This window comes from Artemia sp. Qi Xiang Cuo, chromosome 1 (assembly GCF_049724085.1).
Source record: "Artemia sp. Qi Xiang Cuo chromosome 1, ASM4972408v1, whole genome shotgun sequence".
NCBI classification, from domain to species: domain Eukaryota; kingdom Metazoa; phylum Arthropoda; class Branchiopoda; order Anostraca; family Artemiidae; genus Artemia; species Artemia sp. Qi Xiang Cuo.
Genome location: NC_142794.1, coordinates 100,073,623 through 100,096,762, shown reverse-complemented (window position 1 = coordinate 100,096,762; position 23,140 = coordinate 100,073,623). Strand labels below are relative to the sequence as shown.

At 35.0% G+C, this 23,140-nt stretch overlaps 1 protein-coding gene across 1 annotated transcript in view; it reads right to left on the bottom strand.

Annotated features, from left to right (window-relative positions):
• Positions 1-23,140, bottom strand: part of SH3PX1 (sorting nexin 33-like protein SH3PX1) — a 198,065-nt gene that overhangs the window by 140,028 nt on the left and 34,897 nt on the right. The window contains exons 5-7 of the mRNA XM_089092739.1: positions 21,639-21,783; positions 9,715-9,854; positions 6,692-6,817 (exon numbers count right to left, since the gene is read on the bottom strand). Of these exons, the coding sequence (XP_088948865.1) occupies positions 6,692-6,817; positions 9,715-9,854; positions 21,639-21,783 (411 nt within the window). The remainder of the gene's footprint in view (positions 1-6,691; positions 6,818-9,714; positions 9,855-21,638; positions 21,784-23,140) is intronic.

The following is a 23,140-nucleotide window of genomic DNA, read 5'->3' as shown; positions in this document are numbered from 1 at the left end:
GTCAACTTGACAAGCCATATTTCAACCATGGTTGGTTGTCAGGATTGAAAAACAATTCCTCCCAAAAGTCTAAATTTCATTCCAAGCGAATTATCCGCCAAGTTAATCAAGTATTCTTAAACTTTACAAATCCACTCAATAATGAATATGAATAAAGCATTTAAGAGATGCTCAAAATGAATAAAGCAATAATGAATAAAGCATAAATGAATAAAGAGATAACTCAAAATGAATAAAGCATTTAAGAGAGGAGCGCAGATTAAACCTTTTTCCCTTTCTATCCCGTAATTAAGAACAAACAATTACCCAGGTTCTCAGAATACTCACAATATATCCTATAGAATTAATCACACTAGGTGTTTAAAAAATCTATTATCACATTATCTATTATCATTATAAGATGTATTGCGATAGCATTTGACAGAATTTAAACACAGATGAAAATCCTTTGGAATGTTCAGAGAAGAAAACTACCAAAAAATAACTTATATTTTTAAAATTTATTACAACTCTATTAAAGATACCTGTAAAAAAAAAAACTAAAAAACTACCTTAAAAACCTATAATCTGTATACTAGCTAGTTAACCGTCTTACTTACATAATTTAAGAGAGAGAAAAACGGGTTTAATTTAATAAAACAGTGGAAAAAACAACAACAAACTTTAAATAATAAAAATCCAAATATTTCGACTCCACCTTCAGGAGCCTTTATTAACGAAAAAAAAACAGCTAAAGTAAACGAAACGCAACATATAGAGAAGAGGACTTACCAAAAATATTTTTTTAATAGTTAAAACTATTGCAGTATTTGGACGTTATTAAGATTTTTTTTTGTCGTTTCTTTATATGTTGCGTTTCATTTAACTTTAATTTTGTCTCAGTTGATAAAGGCTCTCGGACTTGGATACGAAATATTTGGATTTTATTATTTAAAGTTTTTTTCCCACTGTTTTATTTAAATTATACCCGTTTTTCTCTCTCTTAAATTCTGTTAATGGAAAAGCAGTGTGGTTTAAAAAATTATTAACCGTCTTACTGAAAATCAAATAGACAGAAAGAAAACACGAGAAAAGAGAGTAACACTTACCGTGGAAAGAGAGGAATGAGAAATAGTTTTAGTAGCCACTCCCTCAATAAAGTACATAACTGCTAATTAAACCTTTACATATAAAAAGCATCAAATCTTGATAAAACTTAATTAGGCGATAATTAGCTAACTATACTTTATTTGCGTAGCTTACGCATTTCATTTCTTTTGAAATAATCAAATCCTCTAAACTTTTCTCAAGTTCCTCTCCAATTAAGGAAGTCGGATCTTGAGACTTCTAAAATTCTTTTAAATTAATAGGGGAGGGAGATAAATCAATTTTTTAGAGTACTTTATAAATGTCATTCGCTAATGACCTTTCAGACTTATAAAACATATGCTCCTATATTTAAAAACTAAAGGGAATATTTTTATTTGATTTATCGAGGCGTGCGGGATGACTCCTTTATTCCTTGTCAAGCTTGATGTAAGTTCTTTCCGAAAAAAGATAAAGTCAGTCTTTAATTTTTATTTTGTGAACTTTTTTTAGTGCAACAATTGTTTCTTATCAGAATGGAAGTTTTGCTAAATTAGTAAATTGTCACACGTCAGATCTTTTCATTGCTAGAAATTCTTAGTATTACCCTGAAGCTGTTTCCGATATTAAATACTTATTAACAAAAAGGATAAATTAAACGACAGGTTAATAAATAAATAAATAAAAAAAAAAATAAAAAAAAACAGAAATCCTAATGATTTTCTTCCTTTTTTTACATACAGTGTCTCTTTTAATGTTTTACATAATAATTATTTGCTGCTTATAAAGTTTTTGAGGATTAGGAGAGTTTGAACAAATAAAATATGGTAGAAGCGTACTAACTGAACCCATGTTTGTCACTTGTCACATGACAACTTCTGTCACTTGCCTGGGATGAAGAAAAAGTCCCGAGAGAGCGGTCGAAGACACTAATTTTCAAACTGTTCAAAAAAGGAAAAAAAGAACTAAATGCGATTATTGGAGAACTATGGCTTTGCAGTCCACTGATAACAAAGTATTGTGAAAGAATATTCTCAACAGAATTCACAGTCTTAAGTCTTAGAGGTGAGACAGAGTGTAAGTCTTAAGAGGTGAGCACCAAACGCGGATTTCAACAGAATAAATCGTAGTATCATTTATACTTAGCCTGAGAGTCCTACTTGAAGAATCTAAAGAATAGAAAGTTCAACTACTTATAGTACTTACAGACTTTCTCAAGAACTTCGACTCAATATTTCGTTGAACCATGTGGAAGAGTATAGCGGGTTATGGGATTCCAGCAAAAAGATCCCTTCGTCTTTAAAAAGCTTTGCCAATCATATCTAAGCAAAACCCCTATGAGTTTCACAAAAACTACCCCTATGAGGAAAACACAACCTTCTTTAAAATGAGAATACCCCTCTCTGCTCAAGTGGTTAGGTCAGATTAGAAGACAGGTATTCTAACATAAAATAGGCCAGCATAAATAAAATATGGATTGTTTCTTGCTTGTATTTTTCAATTGTTATTCCGTCCTTTGTTGCTGTGAAATCTAACCCCCAAATTTCAGTACAGAATTCCACTCAACCTCAATATTCTCAATGCCGGCTATTCTCATTATTCACTTAATTCCCTTTAAACAATTAAATTCGCTTGCTTATTTCTAACAGTTGAATTAATGCATTAGTTCTATACAAAAAAAAAACGCAGCAACTGCCAGGAAGTAACGTCGTACTTCCTTTACTTCTTAAAATCATTAAATTCCCTTAATTGCTTTTCTTTTTCAAATCCTCCTTTTAAAAATGGAAAGCAATATCAAGATTTCTCAAGTGAATGTCCTCTGCAAATGACTTCCAAAAAGCCATTGAAAAAATCAGTTCCCTATGGTTAAGACAGAAGGGAATACTGGTAATTAAGTCTACCGAAGCACATGAAGTAAATCCTTCTTTCTCCTGTTTAATTCCTTTTCAAGTATGCTGGAATTGATAGTTGTAGCTATTGCTTCATTTTCATTTGCTAAAGTAATGATTCAAAAGTTCTACCTTTGGAGAAATAGTTCTAGCAGAATTGTTAATAATAGTAAGGTAGTGGTCCGGGCAGGTTAGACACCCATGGACAAAGTGATACACCTAGGTGGTATAATTCATTTTTTTTCTATATTACCTTCTGGTAATGTCGAAATGTCGACTCAGAGGAAACAGCCTGCCGTTACCTGTAGTAAAGAGGGAAAAGGCTACAATATATTATTTTTTCAGCGGCCACATCATATGAAAGGGACGGTCGTAGAAACTTTGGAGGGGGTTTCTCTGATTAGAAATTTAAGTATTAGTGCCGTTTTCAATGGTCAAAAAGTGATTGAACGGCAACCAACCTTCTTCTCCTGAACCTTTTTTGCTATCAGCCAATCCAAGTAGAATATCAAGTAGAATATCAAATTAATAATTTTTTAAAAATCAGAAAAAAATTCCAAGGGTTTGAATTACTTCTGTCAGCACAAGACATTAAATAAAACAGGGAAGGAACCAAAGGAAATAGGGAGATAGGGAAAATAAAATAGGGAAATAAATAAATGAGGACATGTTTTTTTCTTCCTTCAGGTTGTGACGAGCGATTAGTTACATACTTTCAAGAATAGCACGCATGAAGTAGGGGGAAATGATGAAAATTCCATAGTTCCATTGCTATATCCTCCATATTTAAATCAATCACATCCCCTCTCTATCTCCACAGCCCGAGTCGATGTCACTGTAAAATTTTATCTGTGATCCCATTAAAAACAACCTTAACATGTATTTTACCCTACGAGTCTCTTCCGTTTTCATCATACCTAAGTCACTGTTTTAATTGATAATAACTGACATTAATAATGCTTAGTCAATTTATAGATAAAAGGAAAAAAGGTAAAGGATGCGGCACTAGACCCTTAAGGTCCAAACCGGCGGTGCTGATCTCCGTTTCGTGGCCCTTCAGCCAGGAAGTGCAATGGGGGGCTGGGGGCCAGCCAACCTATGCTTTCGCAAACCCTTTCTGTTTACCTTCCCCAGATTTCTCCAGGTACCCATGTAGAGCTGGGTTGACTCTGGCTAAGCTTACAGGGTCACACCCCTGACCCGCGTCCCAAACCAAGAAACTGACCACACCAGGGATCGAACCCGAATTCTCGAATTCTCAGCCCAGCGCGCTGGCCAGCGCGCTGGAATGATTAAAACATTAATGGCCTAAGAGCCCTCCTAATTTGAAATAAATGTAGCACGTTTATGTACACAAGGTTCAGAAAAGGACCCAGTTCTTCACTTATACAAATTCTCCGTTTTTGCAATGTGGGTTTTAAGTGCGAAAATCCCTACTGAATTTACCGAATTTGTTTCCGCATATTGTTTTTCGTGGTTCGGCTTGGAAACCCTGGTGAGGCTTTTCCCGCACAAAACTGACCTTTAATATTCTATTACAACGAAAAGAAACATCGTAGAAAATCATTGTTTTCCTGTATAGATATATTTTCCTTTATAGATAGACTTAAGTTTTAAGTTAATCATGGTTTTCCTGTATAGATATATTTTCCTGTATAGATAGGCTTAAGTTTTAAGTTAATCCTTGTTTTCCTGCATAGATATATTTTCCTATAGATAGGCTTAAGTTTTAAGTTAATCATTGTTTTCCTGCATAGATATATTTTCCTGTATAGATAGACTTAAGTTTTAAGTTAATCATTGTTTTCCTGTATAGATATATTTTCCTGTATAGATAGACTTAAGTTTTAAGTTAATCCTTGTTTTCCTGTATAGATATATTTTCCTGTATAGATAGACTTAAGTTTTAAGTTAATCATGGTTTTCCTGTATAAAATCCTGTATAGATAGACCTAAGATGGAGCCAGGTGGCAAAAAATGTTTCATTTTGATACACTTAGTACTTCAATTATTCTTCTCAAATTCTTAGTTATCCAGGCATATGATAATTCATACACGGGAAAATCACATAAGTGCACCATATGTGACGGAAAGTTTCTCATCAATTCTAATTTGAATGACATCAAAGAATACATACAGAAGAAAAGCTCTGTAAATATCAGCTGTGCACCAAAGTTTTTTCCTCATAATCCTAATTTATCAAGTTGTATGACCATTTAAACGGGAGAAAAGCCCAATAAAGACAGAACGTGCATTTTTTCAGAATAACAGTACATCTAGGCATAAGAAGGTCCCTACAGAATTCAGTGATTGTGTAAAAATTCATTCATTAAATGAATAAAGTTACGTAAAAATAAAATATTATGTTATTAAATATTATTTATGTTATTAAATATTATGTTATTAAATTATATTTTATGTTATTAAAATATTATTTTATATAAATAAAATATATTTATAATTTTCCTCCTTATTTTCTCTCTTTTCCTAACAAGACAATTGGAAAAGATCATGCCTATAAACGTGAATTGCTTCAAATCTAAGTTAAGTAGGGAAAATGTGATTTTTTCTACTTAAGATTTTTTGGTTATAATAACTTTATTTGAGTTACTGCCCAAAATGGAGGATGAATATTATCGTTATCGGTTATACCGTTATATCAATATTATGCGTTATTATCCGTTATATCAATATTATCGTTATCCGTCAACTAAGACAAGCCTCTACACCAATTAAGATGAGCTTTAGTCTTTAGAAAAACTTTCATTCACATCTTTTACTGGCATTGAATCGTTTAAGCGTTAAATGTAAACTATGCAAAAATGTAGTTAAATCTATGATAATGCTAACGTTGTCTGGGAGCATCTAATGTTAACTTTTGTAGCTGAAAGTTTGGCGCTTATCCTTCAAAACTGTTTCAACATGGAGCAAACATGGAGCAATGACGAAAGTATGGCTTTTTTTTTTTAAACTGATCAAAAATTAAACGAAATAAAATGTCATTGTGTCATTAGGTAAGCATGTTGAAATCTATTCCGCGGAGTACCGGTTTGTCGAAACCTTCTAAATCAGACGAATTATAGATGAACATGGGTATACTCGCAGAGGCACTTATCGAGGGAGGGGTCAATTATGAAAAATATGTTTTTTGGGGATTTTTATGAGGAAAAACAACCAGCCCGCCCCTAAGTCTAAAAAAAATTCCCTTTTTTGGGTCTTCACTGAAGAATAACAGGAAAAAAAACTTCGCCTCCTTACATTTTCGTGAATTGGTGCCTCCTTAAGACTAATTAAATTATTAAGAGGAGAGCCTATCTAGATTAGCTACCTAGATGGGCAGCAGGTAACCGCTGAAGCCTCACTCACGCCGATTACATCGCTTTATCATCCCAATGCATACATATACCCTTAAAGAAAACAGGACAGAAAAGCCAGGGGCTATTAAAAGCGAGTAATTATGCTTGACAAAACACTCACGTATCAAAACTTTGATAATTTCAAACGTTGAACTAGTTCTTTTTCGGGGAGTTTCTTTTTACAATTATATTCTTTACCTTGTTTTTCCATCCCCAGGCGTGCCACCCGGGGCACTTGACTCCTCTTGCCCCTCCCCTACTCCCCGTTCTGCAAAAAACTAACGCAAGAAAACAATCCTCTTCATACTCTAGGCAGACAGACAACAAGAGAAAAGAGGGAGTGGACAGAGAGAGAGAGAGGGAGTAAGAGGAAAAACTTACCGAGGGAGTAAGCTGGTATGCAATAAAACTCTTGAGGCCTTTTAATTTGGATTCCTTTTTGGGAGAGGCCACAGCAACTGTATACGGAAATGGATTTTCTGGCCAAATAATCAGGGATCCGGATTCCTAGAAAAACAAAATTCTGAATTGTTTTTGAGCATAAAGGTTTAGCAACTGGAATGGTTTAAAAAACACAACACACAGGCATTACATCAAATTATGAAGTTAAACTTCAGATAAGCTGACAGTACAACAAACATGTGTGGTGTTGCCGTCCCCTATGAGCTAAACTGTCATGAGCCTTTATATCAAGAGCGCATTAAAATATAACATTTTTACCCCACACCCTTCCCTGAACCATCCTAGGTTTGTTCATACCTCAAGATCAAGACTTTTTGGATTATTTTATTCGATTGTTTAAAAAATATGAGGGCAGTGTCATATTTTCATCAGTGTGGCCACGTTGGAGCGGAAAAATAGAAGCAAAATTAATTCGTTAAATTTGACAACACTTTTCGCCCATAAAAACTTTACAAATTCAGCCGATTTTTCTTATTTAAAAAAAAATACTAATTTGAGTTAGCTTTCACTTAACTAATTTTAAACAATCAGAAGAATTATTTAGCAAACTGATGTTGTAGTTTCATTACGACAAATGAATTGTTGGAAATATCCGCTATGAACGGCGAAATCAGCATCAAAGATCAACTTATTTGAACAACTTTATCATTCAGCCAATTCCAACAAAATAGAAAGCTAGAATGTCAGTCCTTAGCTGAATAGAAAATAACAGAACTAGGGTCAAAATTTTTTCCTATCTGAGTTAAAGAAAGCTCACAAACCAAATTATTCCTAAATAAACAATTTAAAGTTTGACGGTATAATCTGATCGCTAGCTCACCTTTTGTTAAATCTCATTGTGACAGCAAATAGCTTGTCTTTACTATATTCTTTACTTTTCGATTCCACTGTATCCTCGAGTATATTCTGTTTTTTCGTGTATTTTTATTATGTTTATGGTGAATTATTACTATTAAATTATTAGGCCTAAAATAGGCTAAACTTCTGTATTCAAACAGCCGTTAACAGTGCTTGTAAAAAAAAGAAAAGAAAAAAAAGAACGTTCAAATGAGTGGCAGCTGCCCCCCTTTTCTGAAATCTGACATTAAATTCCTTTTATTTTAACAGTTCTGTGGTATACCTTGTCCTTCCAGATTATAAGGCCTAAAACTGTTACTGCCTCAAGTATCAACGAACTGATTACGCTGATTTTATACGCTCTATGTAAAAATAAATGAAGAGAGTTAGAAGTTTTTCAATATAATTTTAAGCAATATACATATAAAATATTTCAATATTATTAAGTCAAAAGGATCATTGTAAAGTAGCTTGTGTGAGATGGGTCTATTTAACTAAGCAAAATTCTTCATTTAAATGCTGATGACTCAATATGTCTAACTTTACAAATCATCAAAGCTTTTTTTTAGATTGTAATATTTTTTTACTTTTAGGCAGTTTATAAATGAGAAGTTTTTCCGCTAAGCAATAAGACAGACAGATATGTCAACACGTAATATTGCCCCCCCCCCCCGAAAGAAAGAAAGATGGAAACACACAAAAGCGATAATTGACAGTTTTGATTCCGGTAATTCCTGGGTAGTTTCGGAACGACGCTGTGTTAGCTAAGAATTATGGATAAATTTCCAGGGATAAAAAAATATATCCGGAAAATGACACTAAAGACAGTAAGAAATATGGCAAATTTGTATTGTGAAAGAAAAATAACATTAACACAAAACCTAACAGTTATTCTTAGGACGCCCCTCCATCAAATGTTTTCAGCCAGCCGGATGAAAAATTTGAGGTGGTGAAATAATGGCATGAAGCTTCAGTATTTCAGTGGCTCAAAATTTTTGTATTAGAGCGAATGGGCTGATGGAAGTATATCATGTAAAATCAATGATAATATCATTCTTAGTTGGTAAGGAACAAAAAATGAAATACTTTTAATAGTAACATCACAGAAATCCGTCTCTAAAAATGACCAGTCAGTTGGTAAAATCCTTTGCCCCCCTCCCCCACCTTTAAAATATTTTGGGCAATGACACTTCTGGTAAGTACCGGACCAAGTCCATGGGCAGTAATTACTCGTGCTGCTGAGTCGTAGCTTGTTATCTCTGCACTACATCATAGGGCAACTCTTCTAAAGTTGCCCCTTTATCTTATCCTGCTATCATAACTCAACGCCCAAACACAGGAAAAAATGAACATTAATGAAATGTAAAAGAAACTACTATAGGATATTCTATACTATACATCTGCCTATATTTTGGAATGTAGGTAGAATATTCTCAAATTCTTTTTCTTCTTTATATTTTTTTTTACTTGAAATACTTTGTCTTTGACCACTCAATTTTGCATGTGGCGGGCGGGAATTTTCCAAAAAGGGGGATTTATCTAGCACTGTTTTCAATTTTTGCACTGAAATTTTTTACGTATTACAAATTTTTATATATTTACAAACAATTTTTTTAAAATTTACATTTTTTTAAATCCCAAATCTTTTGTAAATTAGCAGTGATTCTGCCTCACTGTAGCCTTAAGTAACATTATTATTTTTTTCTCGTAATTTTACTAAATATTGCACCAGATACCATAAAAATTGAACACCCTATATTGCTAAGGAAACTCAGCTATAGTGATTCTAGATATTGCACCAGATACCATAAAAATTGAACACCCTATATTGCTAAGGAAACTCAGCTATAGTGATTCTAGATATTGCACCAGATACCATAAAAATTGAACACCCTATATTGCCAAGGAAACTCACAATGAACCTAACAACGAACTAAACACTGTCTTTATCTCAAGGAAGAAAACTTACAAAAGAAATAAAGAAAGTAGAAAGTTAACACAGCAGGATTTAAGAACCCATCTATGAGCTTTATCACCTTTTGTGTCGACAATATCAATTAGGAAATCAATTCATGAAAAAAAAAAAATAAAGGATGGGAACCTACAATTATTAAGACTTTTTGTGCGTCCGTAATTGGTCCAATCTTAGTCTCTCCAAGGATAAATGCATCTCCACCAGTCTTAGTGAAAGATGAAAAGGGATTAAAACTCCGCCGACTAATAGACGATCGACCGTCAAACTTTCCTGCAAACAAAATTTTTTATAATGATGCAAAAAAGCTTCAAAAATAATCCAAACGAAGTCACTGTGCGAATTTTGACTCGAAGTTCAGATAAAAAATAAATCTTTTTGAGGTTTTTAACAAATTCTAAATTCAATATAGCAATCAAAAATAGGACACTAATACTAAATTTTCATAGACGAAAGACTTGTCAAAACCAACTAATTGGTTCTGATTATTAGTTTTCATGGTTCAACCTGGCAACACCGACAAAATGTACTACCTTAAAAACTTAATGATTTTTGAAACAACCGAAAGGAAAAACCTTATCTGAATAACCTTAGGGGCATTAGCCAAACTCTTGTTTTTAGTGATTTTTGTTTGTTTTAAGCTTGATTTGCACATTCACTTTAAGTTTTACTCGTTTTAAAATGTATCTATTCATTTATATTAGTGCCTGTTGTATGTTTGTTAGCTATGATTGTTTATAAAATTTCTTATAGTTTTGGGGTTTATTTATTCCTCAATAGTAATTTCTCGTCCTTTTGACTTTGAATTATAGTAGGAATTTATTTCTGCTGATCTTAATTTTAATGGGACCTTAAATTTTCTTTGAAAAACTTCTTTTTCGGAGAGTTTTTTTAAAATTAAATTCTGTTCGTTTCTGATTTCCAAGGCTTCAAGTTTTTCAATGTTCCTCATTTCAAACTTTTGATCGGATCCAATTGGAAGAAAACAGTACACGGGGGGGGGGGGGGGTGCTGGTTGCCCTCCGATCACTTTTGACTCTTAAAAAGGAACTAAAACTTTTATTTTATTTTTATATCATGAGGATGCTAATTTTATCAAATTAGCATCCTCAAAAGTTTATACGACCACCCCTTCAACAAAAACCTTATATGCCCTTAGGACATAACTTACAACCGTTACCACCAAGATTTGGGGGTTGTGTCAACCCCGGAGGTATTTTTATATGATCTTTGGACCATTTTGAACAACCTCAAAATGACTACCTGAAAATTTCGAGAGGATGCATTTCGAGAAGAAGGAGTGGGGGGAGGGGAGGGCTAATTGCCCTTTTGTCACTTTTGACACTTAAATCGGGAACAAAAACTTTCAATTTCCAATCAAAAGAGACTCCTATAAAGTTTATACAACCACTCCTTCCATAAAAACCTTATATGCTGCCGGGGCATAACTTACAACCCATGTCCTCGGCTCTTCGGGGTTGTGTCAGCTCCGAGCGCCGAGGGTAGCTGCCCTCCGATCCGTTTTGACTCTTAAAAAGGGCACTAGAACTTCCAATTTCCCATAAAATGAGCTTCCTCCAAAGTTTATGCGATCACGCCTTCCATAAAAACCTTATACGCCTCCGGGGCATAACTTACAACACTTACCCCTGGGCTTTGGGGTTGTTTCCCCCCGCAGTTATTCTTATGTGACCTTTGAGCTATTTTGGATAAAATGCATATCTAAAATTTGGATCAGATACATTTGGGGGAAAGAGGGCGTTGGGAGGGGGGTAGTTGCCCTCCAACCACTTATGACTCTTTAAATGGCACTATAACTTCCGATTTCTAATTTAATGAGGCCCCTCCGAAGTTTATATGACGACCCCATCCGTATGAAGTGCTTCTGAGAAAATAATAATAATAATAAAACACTGAAGCCTTATGGCCTTTACTATAGGCAACGCTATAGCGTTGTCTCTAATTCGGAACGGAGAATAACCGAATTTATCGACAATCTGAAAAGCTCTTTTCATCTAACAACATAAATCTGGCCGCCAAGTGCTGTAGCGAAGTTTAGTTAAAATTTTCGAATTATCGATTTAAATCAACCTTGACCAAGCATCGGGCACGGGGTATAAATGGATCTCCATTGGTCTTAGTGAGTGACAAAATAAGATTCAGACTCAACCGACTAATACAAAATCGACCGTCAAAGTTCTCAGCAATAAAAAAAAAAACCTTCATGCAACAAAAATGCTTCAAAAATCGTCTAAACGACGTCGCTATTTCAATTCAAACTTTAATATGTAACTGAAAGCAAACTTCACTTTAAATATTCTTGATTATTTACTTATCCAGGTAGCTATATAAAACAAATAAAAAAATATAAATTTTAAGAGTGCATGAGCAGGAAGGCTTTACATCAAACGAAAATTTTAAAGGCCAGGGAAACTGATTTTCAACTCATCAGACAAATTTTCACCAATCAGAAAAACTATCTTTTCATCTGGCTATGTAAAATTGGGCCGACGAGTGCCGAAGCAATCAATCTCTCTAATTTTTGATATAAATTAGATCTGGCCCAGCATGGTGAATCCAATATAAATGGATCTCCACCGGTCTTAGTGAACGACAAAAAGGAATTAAAATCGTAGGGTCTACCATCAAACGCAGCAGCAAAAATGCCACTACGCCAATGCTCCAAAAGATACTAGACAATTAGCTTTGGAAAGATCAAAGCCATATACTATTATCGTCCACATAGCATTCATCAACTTCAATTTTATTTGTCAATTTTACTCGTGACAAAACCTCAGCCATACCACTTGCCTCTGCGGCCTCGTCAAGCCTACCCAATATTCAGGCAAAGGTTATCGACGGGAAAACACTCGGTGTTGTTAAAAATATTCCCGATAGTATCTCGAGTGGAAACCTTGAATCGGCAATCCCCGGGCATGTTAAAGCTGTTCAAATTGGATTTTCGCGTGCGTTTTGATCAAATCTCCTTGATTTTGCTGCCCTTGATTCTGCCATTACTTCTGGTTTTCAACTTAGATATGAGATCTTTCGTGTTTGCATTTACAGAGAAATCCCAAGGCGCTGTCTTCGATGAAAACCTGCTGCTCACATGATTGCTAGTTGCTCTCTTAATCCCACCGAAATGAAGGGCTCCAGATGTGCCGGTTCCCATACAAACACCAAGAACAATCCAAGTAACGCTTTGCCAAAATGAGCAAATTGAGGTAAAGATCATGACCACCCTCTTCTGAAGTAGCAGCAGAAGTAATTGAGGCCAATAAAACGTAAGAACAGCAATGACTTACCTGCCATAGGCTGGGCTTCACCCGAATCGTCTAGGATCCCTGACCTGTCTAGGTGTTTCACCTGTGACATACCAGCTGGGTGGAGCCCCTCCTTCAATACTGTTCTTGTAGAAGATGACAGCACGGGGCATACACTGAAATAAATGCAGACCTAGTACTGGCTCTGCAGAGACTGTCCGGCTTGTAACTTTCATTCACGTGTACTGCCTGCTACCTTTGTCCCTGCCAAACACCAGAACAGATAAAATAAAGCATTAAAACCTCTTCTGCTAAAGAAGAATTGAGCCATATTCCAAAAGAACAAATCAAAAAGCCCTTAGAGTGCCGTTTCCATCCCCAGGGAATTTGCTAAAAATATTTTTGGATTGTCCCTACCAACAAAATTGCACACACTTATGTTGGAGAACATGCGGAAATGATCAGTGTATACTGCTATACAAAAAACCTTGTCGAAAGTTCTACTGTGGTCTTTGCTTTGAGATGAATGTCCAAAAGTACACCTGCCAGCTAAATTTTGCACACAAATTTTGCTATAAAAAATTCTCCAAAATCAATCATTAAACCGGGTTCCCTGCAAAATTCAAGGAGTACAAACAAGATATCAGAACACCAGAGTCGTTTACTGGAGATTACCGCATAATGCAACTGAAACTCACGTTTCCGAGCAAGAACAACAGCATATATCCTATAATTCCCTCTAACTCCTCCGGTAGGTCGTGGCTACCAACATCCCCAATAAGATGGCAAGTGAGACCATATGGGCCTGTAACAGATATAAGACCAGTTCTTCCGCCAGCACACCAAATTATCACTCCCAACGAGAAATATATTTTCAAACCTTATGGAGAGGCTAGTCTAATATAGACCTTCCTATATTTCCACCGCTCTACCCTAACACCCACAAACAAAGTTTTATTTCATGAACAACTCCCACCACTTTTCAATCAATAACAAGAATACTTTCAACAAGCGAAAACACCTCTTACAGCCTATAGCTACAACTTCAAGCATACTCACTACTCAGCTTGAATAGATGTTAAATGATACCCAATATTACATAATATGACAAAAGAATGCAATAACGCCAAGTAAATTATTAATTTCCAAAACCCTGCTCGCAAACGTCCGCTTTCGTGGAAGAAACCTAGGAGCTGGAAATTACACATATAAATCCTCATAGACGTGGCTTGCTTGTGCAAAACGTGGTCAATGTTTGACCCATGCGCGGTCATTTTCGGGTACGGTGTGCCTCGAGTCCCAAGATTGGATAATGACGGGGCCACTATTAGCCATGTTGGCGGAATTGGTTTTTGTGTAAGCCGTCAATACCCAACCGAGCCCTGAATATACACATCGCTACGAAACCAGATAACCAAATTCTTTGGCTTCAGAGAAGATTACGACACCTAGTACTCTACTTATAGAACTCGGTTGACTACATAAGATCCCAACTACCGTAAGGAATTATGGGAAGGCTTTAATTATGTGAAAACTAGCTGGCTGTCAAGTTCTCTTTCCCTTATTTAAGTTGTCAAAGCCCCAACACACGAAAAGAAAGTACTATACCTTGTCTTTACCAGCATCGAGGAATTCTACAATACCCCTCCCCCTGCACTTTTCCCACTATTGGTATGAATTTACCACCTCACTTTAGTATGGAAGCCAAGCAGAAAGCCCCCGTGACAGATCCCTTCAGTCGTTCAGCACCGCCCACATACTCAAGAACAACACCAGATTTACCAAAAGTGGCTCACCCGGTTAAACTGGTCGAAAGGACTTGCTACTAAAACATTAAACATTCAATCAAACATTTCGTGGTAACGAACTGTAAGCAAGGAGCGACCAAGCTCAATAGTAACCGAAACTCTAAAAAACAGAATTTTGATACCAATAGATACATCAAAAGAATTGGATTTTATGCTGATTTTAAATAAAAGATTTTCAACAAGTTTAGTCTTACCCATCAAAAGTTACGAGCCTGAAGAAATTTGCCTTATTATCGAAAAAAGGGGGAAACAACCCCTATAAGTCATAGAACTTTAATGAAAATCACACCATCAGATTCAGCGTATCAGAGAACCCTACTGTAGGGGTTTCAAGCTCTTATCTGCAAAAATGTGGAATTTTGTATGTTTTTTTCCTAGAAGAAAGATCACGGAGGCGTGTTTATTTGTTGTTTTTTTGGTTTTTTTTTCTTTTTTTTGTGGGGGGGGGGGATCGTATCAACCCAGCGGTCCTAGAATGTCACAAGAGGCTCAAGTTCTAGTGCCCTTTTTAAGTGACCAAAAAAACTGGAGGGCAGCTAGACGCTCAACGCTCAATGAGCTTCAACGCTCATTTTTTCCTAAAAGTCAGTCGATCAAAATTTTGAGATAGCCATTTTGTTCACCAAAGTCGAAAAACCAAATAACTATGTTTTTGAGAACGGCTTGATCCCCCACAGTCCCCGGGGAAAGGGCTGCAAGTTGTGAACTTGGCCCATCGTTAACATATAGTGTTGGTTATCGGGAAGTATACAGACGTGTTCAGGGGGGAAATTTTCGTCTGGGTGGGGCGGGGGAGGGGTTACGTGGGAGGATCTTTCCATGGAGGAATTTTTCATGGGGGAAGGGAATTTTCCATGAAGGGGAAGTCGGATTTCCCAGCATTATTTAAAAAACGACAGAAATTAAATAAAAAAAAACAAGTTTTTTCAACTGAAAGTAAGGAGCAACATTAAAGCTTAAAAAGAAACGGAAATTATTACGTATATGAGGGGGTTCGCCCCCTCGTCAAAACCTTGCTCTTTACGCTAAAGTTTGTTTTAGTACTTTCATAAGAGCTATTTTTCCAATTAAACTCGTGATTCAGGGGTCCTCCTTAAAGAATTGGAACAAAATTCGAACTTAAGCGTAAAGAGCAAGGTATTGACGAGGGGGGCGAACCCCCTCATATACGTAATAAAAATATACGAATATAGAAGTTCGTTACGTAGGTTAATTCGTAAGTTATGTATATTTATTACTAATAAAATCGTTGGTAAATATAATTAAAAGGTCTAGTGGCCTTTTTAAGTAAACAAAAAATTGGAGAGTAATTAGGCCCCTCCTCCACCCCCTTTTTCTCAAAATCGTCAGATCAAAATTTTGAGATAGCCATTTAGCCAAAAAAGTAAAATTAATAGATAAATTTCGTTTTAGAAATTAAATAAACAAAAAACCTTTTTTAACTGAAAGTAAGGAGCGACATTTAAACTTAAAACAAACAGAAATTATTCCGTAAATGAAAAGGGCTGTCCCCTCCTCAACGCCTCGCTCTTTACGCTAAAGTTTGACTCTGTCTCACATCTCTGTTTTTTGAAACAATAAAATACTTTAGCGTAAGGACCGAGGCGTTGTGGAGGGGACAGACCCTTTCATATACAGACTAATTTGTGTTCGTTTTAAGTTTTAGTGTCACTCCTTACTTTCAGTTAAAAAAAAACTTTTTTTTATTTAATATGGTGCAAGAGGTCACTGTTCATCTTTTGTACAATATTATAAGTCTTAAGGTTTATGTCCACTCTGAAAAACGCAGTTTTACGACGATCTTGCAGTTGTATCTTGCACAAAAAGAACAAAATACTTATATCATTGGACTCATTAGTTGCAGATCTATCCATTCACCGAGCCAGAATTATGATATTGCTTACAATTTTTCTTTGGGAACATTCTAAACTTACTTAAAAAATAGGGAAACCGCCCTTTTACAAACGATTTTTAATCAATTTCCAGCGCATTTTTAATCTAAAAACCCTTCTACACCAAATTTCAAAAATATAATTCGGCAGATAGATAGAATTGATTGTGATTTATGGAATGATATCAAAATTGTCTTTTTTCTTTGATATACAAAAATCGTAGGAAAGCAGAAAAATAATATCCTAAAAATTATTTAGTGAACATAATCCTTAAAATACAGAAATTGTATAATAAAGAATATCACGACAATTTCCCGAGTTATTAAAAATCCATTTTTTTTCTAGAAATCCCCAACAAGTTATTTTATCCATTCCCCCCCAACAAATTAGACTTAGCCTAATGACCCTGTAAGATGTGTAAAAGATTTTGAAGTTTGGCAGCCGAGAGGAACGGCAACCGACTTATATCACAACCTGGAATGCAACACATTTTCTCTGTGTTGTGGAGAATCTGTCTTGTTTTGTTCATCCATAAACGTTACTTTACACATTACAGCTAACTATAAAACATCTAGGTATACGGTAAACGATTCAACAAGGCAATCGAACAAAGGAAAATACAAGTAAAGACAAGTTTAATGTTGACAGAAGTAAATAATGAAAATCTTAATGTAGAAAGCTATTTTCAGAAAGGATAAGAGGAAATAACTTGACTATTCTTGGTACTGTAAAAGAGAGAATAAGTCGAAGTGAAAATACTTTACTAGTGCTGGCCTTATCAAAGAGGATTAAGGATTTTCTGAAAAAAACAAAACAAATAAGGTGGATTATTTCTTTCAACCTTATAAACATCAGAACTTCCTACGCAAGGATTAATAGAGGAAGGAGCTTATTGGATAGGTGCTCCGCAGATTTAGTCTACAATATTATAGCTATAAAAGCACACTTGTTGTAACGTTAAACCCCACAAGGTTGAGGTAAGGGTATACGCTTTTCAATATCACTCTTACTGAAAATTTTATTGCGACTACCTCCCACAACTACCGGTAAGACCGGGCCGCCATGGACACAGCTAGGGAACAAGAGTAAGTACTTACTACTAAGACAAATTCTGAGAAGTGAATGTAAAAATACGTTCTTACTGAAGACGGTAAAATTACCTCCCCCAAACCCCCAATTGGCACTTGAAAAATCCAGGACCTTTGTTTTGCTTATTGAGGGTTCTTGCTTGCTGGAGTTTTCCAAAACTAGATAGAAGCGAATGCAGTCTTTTGACAAAGTATTAAAATTAAGATGTTAAATCTTACTAACTGGACCATATATTTAAATTATATAAAATACCCTTCTTGATGGTGAAAGGTCTTACATTGTCGAGTTTTGTAAATAGTCGAGTAAAAGTAAAAAATATGTATTTTTTAAGGATATTTTCAAACTCAGAAAAAGTAATTTTAAGTCCAACAGATATAGATGCTGTGTAATTGCAAGTGTTGCGTTTACCAATTGCCTTTCAAAACATTAGAACTGTAAACTCCCCTACTTTTTTCTCATCAATCAACCTTTCCATTCAGGAATTCTTAAAATACTCTTGATCCCATTCAACTTGTCGTTGTGATAAAGCCTTTATTCTTGGAGTTTCGGGCGAGGGGAAATTTGTTACATGTTAATACACAAAAAGAATTGGCTTTTAAAGCTGATTCCAAAGACAGAAAATTCATTAAGCTTAATGTTATCTGTCAAAGGCTATGAGCCTCTGGGAGCAAACCTGATTAGTTAAAGCTGAAAATGCTTTATACTACTACTATTACTAACTCACTGTAGCAGCAACCCGCATAAGGACGAGACAGGGCCACGTATACTCCTCCTCCATTCCAATTTATTCAAAGCATCCCTCTTAACACCCTCCCAGGAGGTACCCATTTCCCTTAGATCTTTCCTTGCGGCATACTCCCATCCTACTAGGGGACAACCTGCTTTTTGTTTGGCCGACAAGGACAAACTTTGGCAATCTGTCATGCTTCATCCGTAGATCTAGCCATCTCTACCTTTCTCTCATTATAGCCCAAGCGGGATTTAACGACATTTTTTCTCACATCTTACTGTTTGAGATACGGTCAATCATGCGATTGGGATGGAGTAAGATGGAATTTTTGAAAAAACTGCATGTTTTACTATATACTACGTATTACTATCTATATGACAAGATAAAGTCAAGTGAAATTCCCCACAGAAAAAAAGATTCATTCTTAACAGGGTTTTGGAGCTATGCCAGGAAAAAGATGAATCAAAAACGTTACTGTATAATCGCCTGTATTTTTCAAGATAACACAGCTATTACACTATGTTATCAGCAAGATAACACAGCTATTGCGTTTTAAGCTTTTAAAAGCTAAAAAGAAACGTAAGGTTAAGGTTCAGGGGGTTAAAAAAGAACTTGTTAAAAAAAGAAGTATCTCAATTAAATAATATACTTCAATTCCCCCTTTTTTAAATTCACCTTGCATAAAACCTCTTCGCCCCGTGTCTCCTTCACTACGATATTAGCAATCATCATAACTCATTTTTCTTGATAAACGTACTGATATGAATATACTTTTTTAAAGTTTTATTTACTATTAGCCCGAGTCACGAACTTTTTGATAGCCTTACAGTTGAATTGTAGTTCTTCTCAGCCAAATAATTAAAACAAATTAAAAAAAAAACTCAGTCGACTAATTAAAATTCTGAGCCAACTAACTAAAAAACAAAAGTTTAAATAAGTTTAAACTCCACTGATTACCACACAATCAGAAAAACTTGTGAACATCGGATTACCATACGGAATCTTTGTTTATTTATATATTCTTATATAAACTTATATAAACTTATATAAAATAAACTTATATAAATTTCTTTGTTTATTTATTTCCCTTTTATCGAGTAAAAAGATTCTTTACTTGTTCAGCACTTGTTGCTATTAATAGAAGTTTTTTTTCAGGAGCATAATTTTATTTAAACCTAAATTACAAAAAAACCAACGCCAAGGAACCAAATCTCAACGATGGCTGAAACAACGGACCCCATTACCAGTGTGAAAGTTGAATACTTGTCCCCATTAACAAAAATCATTGAAAATTTGAAAAATATGACAAAAATTTGAAAAATTTGAAAAAATTTGAAAATATGAAAAATATGAAAAAAATTTCAAAAAAATTTGAAAAATATCGTAACTACTCGAGATTACTGGTGGGTAGAGTTCTTGAATACGAAAATACTCTATAAGCTATGGAACTGGACTCAAACCTCCTAAAGGTTTTGTTGAATTTTATGTGCCCACTCAGTAATTTGACAAATGAAAGGAGAACTTGAAACTGCTCTTTCCCCCATAGAGTCTGGTCAGGTACAAACCGCAGAAGGGCAAAACTATATCCTAGCTCTTGCTTTCCACAAGGCTGGGTTGGAGTCAAACGTTTTCGTGGGGTAGATGTATCGATGATAAGGATTTAGGGGACTTCCTTTCTGTTGGCCTATTGATGGTCAGCCGGCCAACCTCTGCAAAGAAGGATAACTAGGATATTTGTTCTTAATTTTGAAACGTTTGGTTGTGGTCAACCACCCTCTTTTGGTAAATATTCTGGTGAATACGGTTTAAAGATTCCCTTTAAACTAGGCTGCCTGGAAAAGGATCACGACTTCTTTATCAGTTCACCTTCACCAAGAATATCTGCCAAAAAGTTTCATTAATCAGTTACCATGTGAATCTCTATTCATAGAAAAATTTGAGAAAATGTTATTTCTTTTACTGTTACCTTTACACTGTTTCTTTAGAATATAATAAACAATGTAATTATGTACCTTTTTTTCTTTACAGAACATTTTTTTCTCTCTGAAGCATTAGATAATTAGATCTGGAAAACTAGTTTAAAGGTCAAGAGAATATTTTTATTTAATACCCATAAGATAATAATTATTTAATACCTATAATAATTAATAATTAATACTGTAATAATTTAATACCTCCAGTGGTAAGTGTGCTTCGATTTTTTTTTTCAGTCAAAGAGTTGCTAGATTTTACAACCAGGCTATTCGTGAATATTCGTAGAAGGTGGTGGTGATCAAACTAAAAATTTGATTATCACGGCCCCTCTTCGAGCTGCTTTAGAATTAACAACAGTTATAGAGTGGGACCCCAATAGTGGGACCAATACGCCCTGTTTCTTCAAGAGGTAGTGGGAAATAGGGCAATATTGATTACTTAGTCGGATAATGTATGAATCAAAAGATCGTATTTTTTAATTTAAGGATAAATTAATGGAGTTTTTAGGCATTATAACCACAGCAAAATGAAGATTATCTTGAGCTTTGAATTGCATTTAATTCGCAAAACCATTGGAGGTATTTCTCTTCCTGTGAATATATCTCCCCCCCCCGTGCCTATCGGCATTTCATTTCTTTTCCCATAATGCAGAAAGCAACTCTTACTTTAGGCATAAAGGGGGGGGATTCTTAAACGAGAGCATTCTTAAATCTGCTTTGAAGCAGAAAGCTGATGGGATTTCACAGAGCATTGCGCATACATTCTAGTGTGTGAGCAATTGTTTAGTTTTAATTTTTGTGAAAATATCGGCGCTTTATTATTTACATTTCTTTTACATTGTTTAGAACTCTAACCGTCTGAAATAGCTTTTAATTTCTTCAGGCCTAAAAATGTGTTTAGAATGATTATAAAGGCGCTCAACGAAAAAAGAACAAAAATACAGAGCCAATTTTTAAAACTGAAGGTTTTTCGAAAGTTTTATGTTCAGTACATATTTCCCGAAATTTTTGAGGATGTAGTGAATGAAGAATTGAACATATTTGACAACTACATAAATTTTGGCATTTTGGGTAGTTCACATAAATATAGAAGACAAAGTTCCATAATTCATAAACTCCTGAAAATTCCAGAAACGTTTTATAGATAACAGGTACAATAAATTAATTTATTTACAAGTGGGGTGGGGCTACTCTTCCAGAAGAGCAAAGAAATGGGAACGGATAAACAGTAAAACAAGGTATATAAATTTATAATTCAACATAGGTATGGTTACTTTGGTAAAATAAAATAAGAAATCTTACCAGAAACCTGGTTTATATCTCCGGCACTAGCTGACCTGCCAGATCGCATATGAGATTTTGAGAAATCAGTGGCTTGACTTACAGTACTAATACCTCCTATTTCACTGGCATCGTCGTCCCAATCCTCATCATCCCAATCATCGTTCTGCAAAAATACTTCAAAGAATAGATATATTTTGTTTTTAATTCAACTTATTGATTTAAAACAGCTTTCAACGGAGAAGTTTTTTCTTTAAGAGAAAAGAGCTGTATTAACATCTAAGAAGAGCTAAAATAAAGTCATAAAATAGTTCAAACTTAAAATGAACACATTCCTGTTGGTGAATATATGAAATCAAAAACGAACAGAAACGAAAAAGAAATTTCACATCAAACATGGAAATAAAAGACACTGTTATAGATACATAAATTATTATTAAAACGAAACAAAACTAAAATACCCCACCCCCCTAAACCTTAAAACGGCTAGAGCGTCATTTGCGCCTTAGTGAAATAGATTTGTGTTTCGAGCATTCTGTTTTATACTTGTCATCAACAACAACAAAATAGTGTGACATAGCTCTACGATTAAGAATGGTGCTATCCCCTCCATCTCAAACACTGAACAAATTGAATGTTATTTGTAATTTATTGAAAACGGCGTGTATTTTGCTTGTTGTTTTTTACAAGCCAAAGCAGTGTGTAGCAACTAGCAAAGTAGGGAGCTTTAAACAAAATCAACTTTTAAAAGCATTGCTGAACTTGTGTCTATTTAAGTCAAAGATCAGATACTGTAATAAATACTGAATATACCTTGATTGAACTGAAAGTATACACAGGTCTTGATTTATGATGACAATATGTAAATCAATTATGATCCATTGAAAATAATTTAATAGTTCATTAATTGTAATTCATATACTATTGATATAAAGTTTCTTTCACTAGTTTTTTTAAGGAGAGGAAGGCACGGTCTGATGATGTTGCAAACCGACTGACTGCTCGAAAGAGAACTGTTAGTACCACTCAAAATCCCTGTACCGCTAAATCCCCTGAAGTCGACACAGCTGTACACACTATTTCTCCACCCACCCCTGTCAATTTAAATATTCGCTATTCACCCCCCCTCCCTCATGAATTTCATTTTTCTTAAAATCCCTCCGTATAGCCTCTTCATACTCCACTTCCGTTGATTGCATGACCTACTTTTCTCTTGGCTCTAGCATAGTGTTTACAAACGGATTTTGGGTCATACCCCACCTAGGTCTTTCTAAAATCTGGATGCCCCCCTCGTTTTATCTACATTTCATTATTTAAAATCTTACGTTTATTCACCTGAAGTAAGCTTAAAAGCTGATTAACTTGGTATACTTTACGGGTTGTCCTTTGAGCATATTTTATACTAAAGAAAAACACTTCATACAATGTACGACTTGTACAACGTTTTTTCTCAAAGTTAAGGCTCTAAAGTAGTTAGTCAAATGCTGCACCTCCTGTCCTTGACACAACAAAATATTGGCATG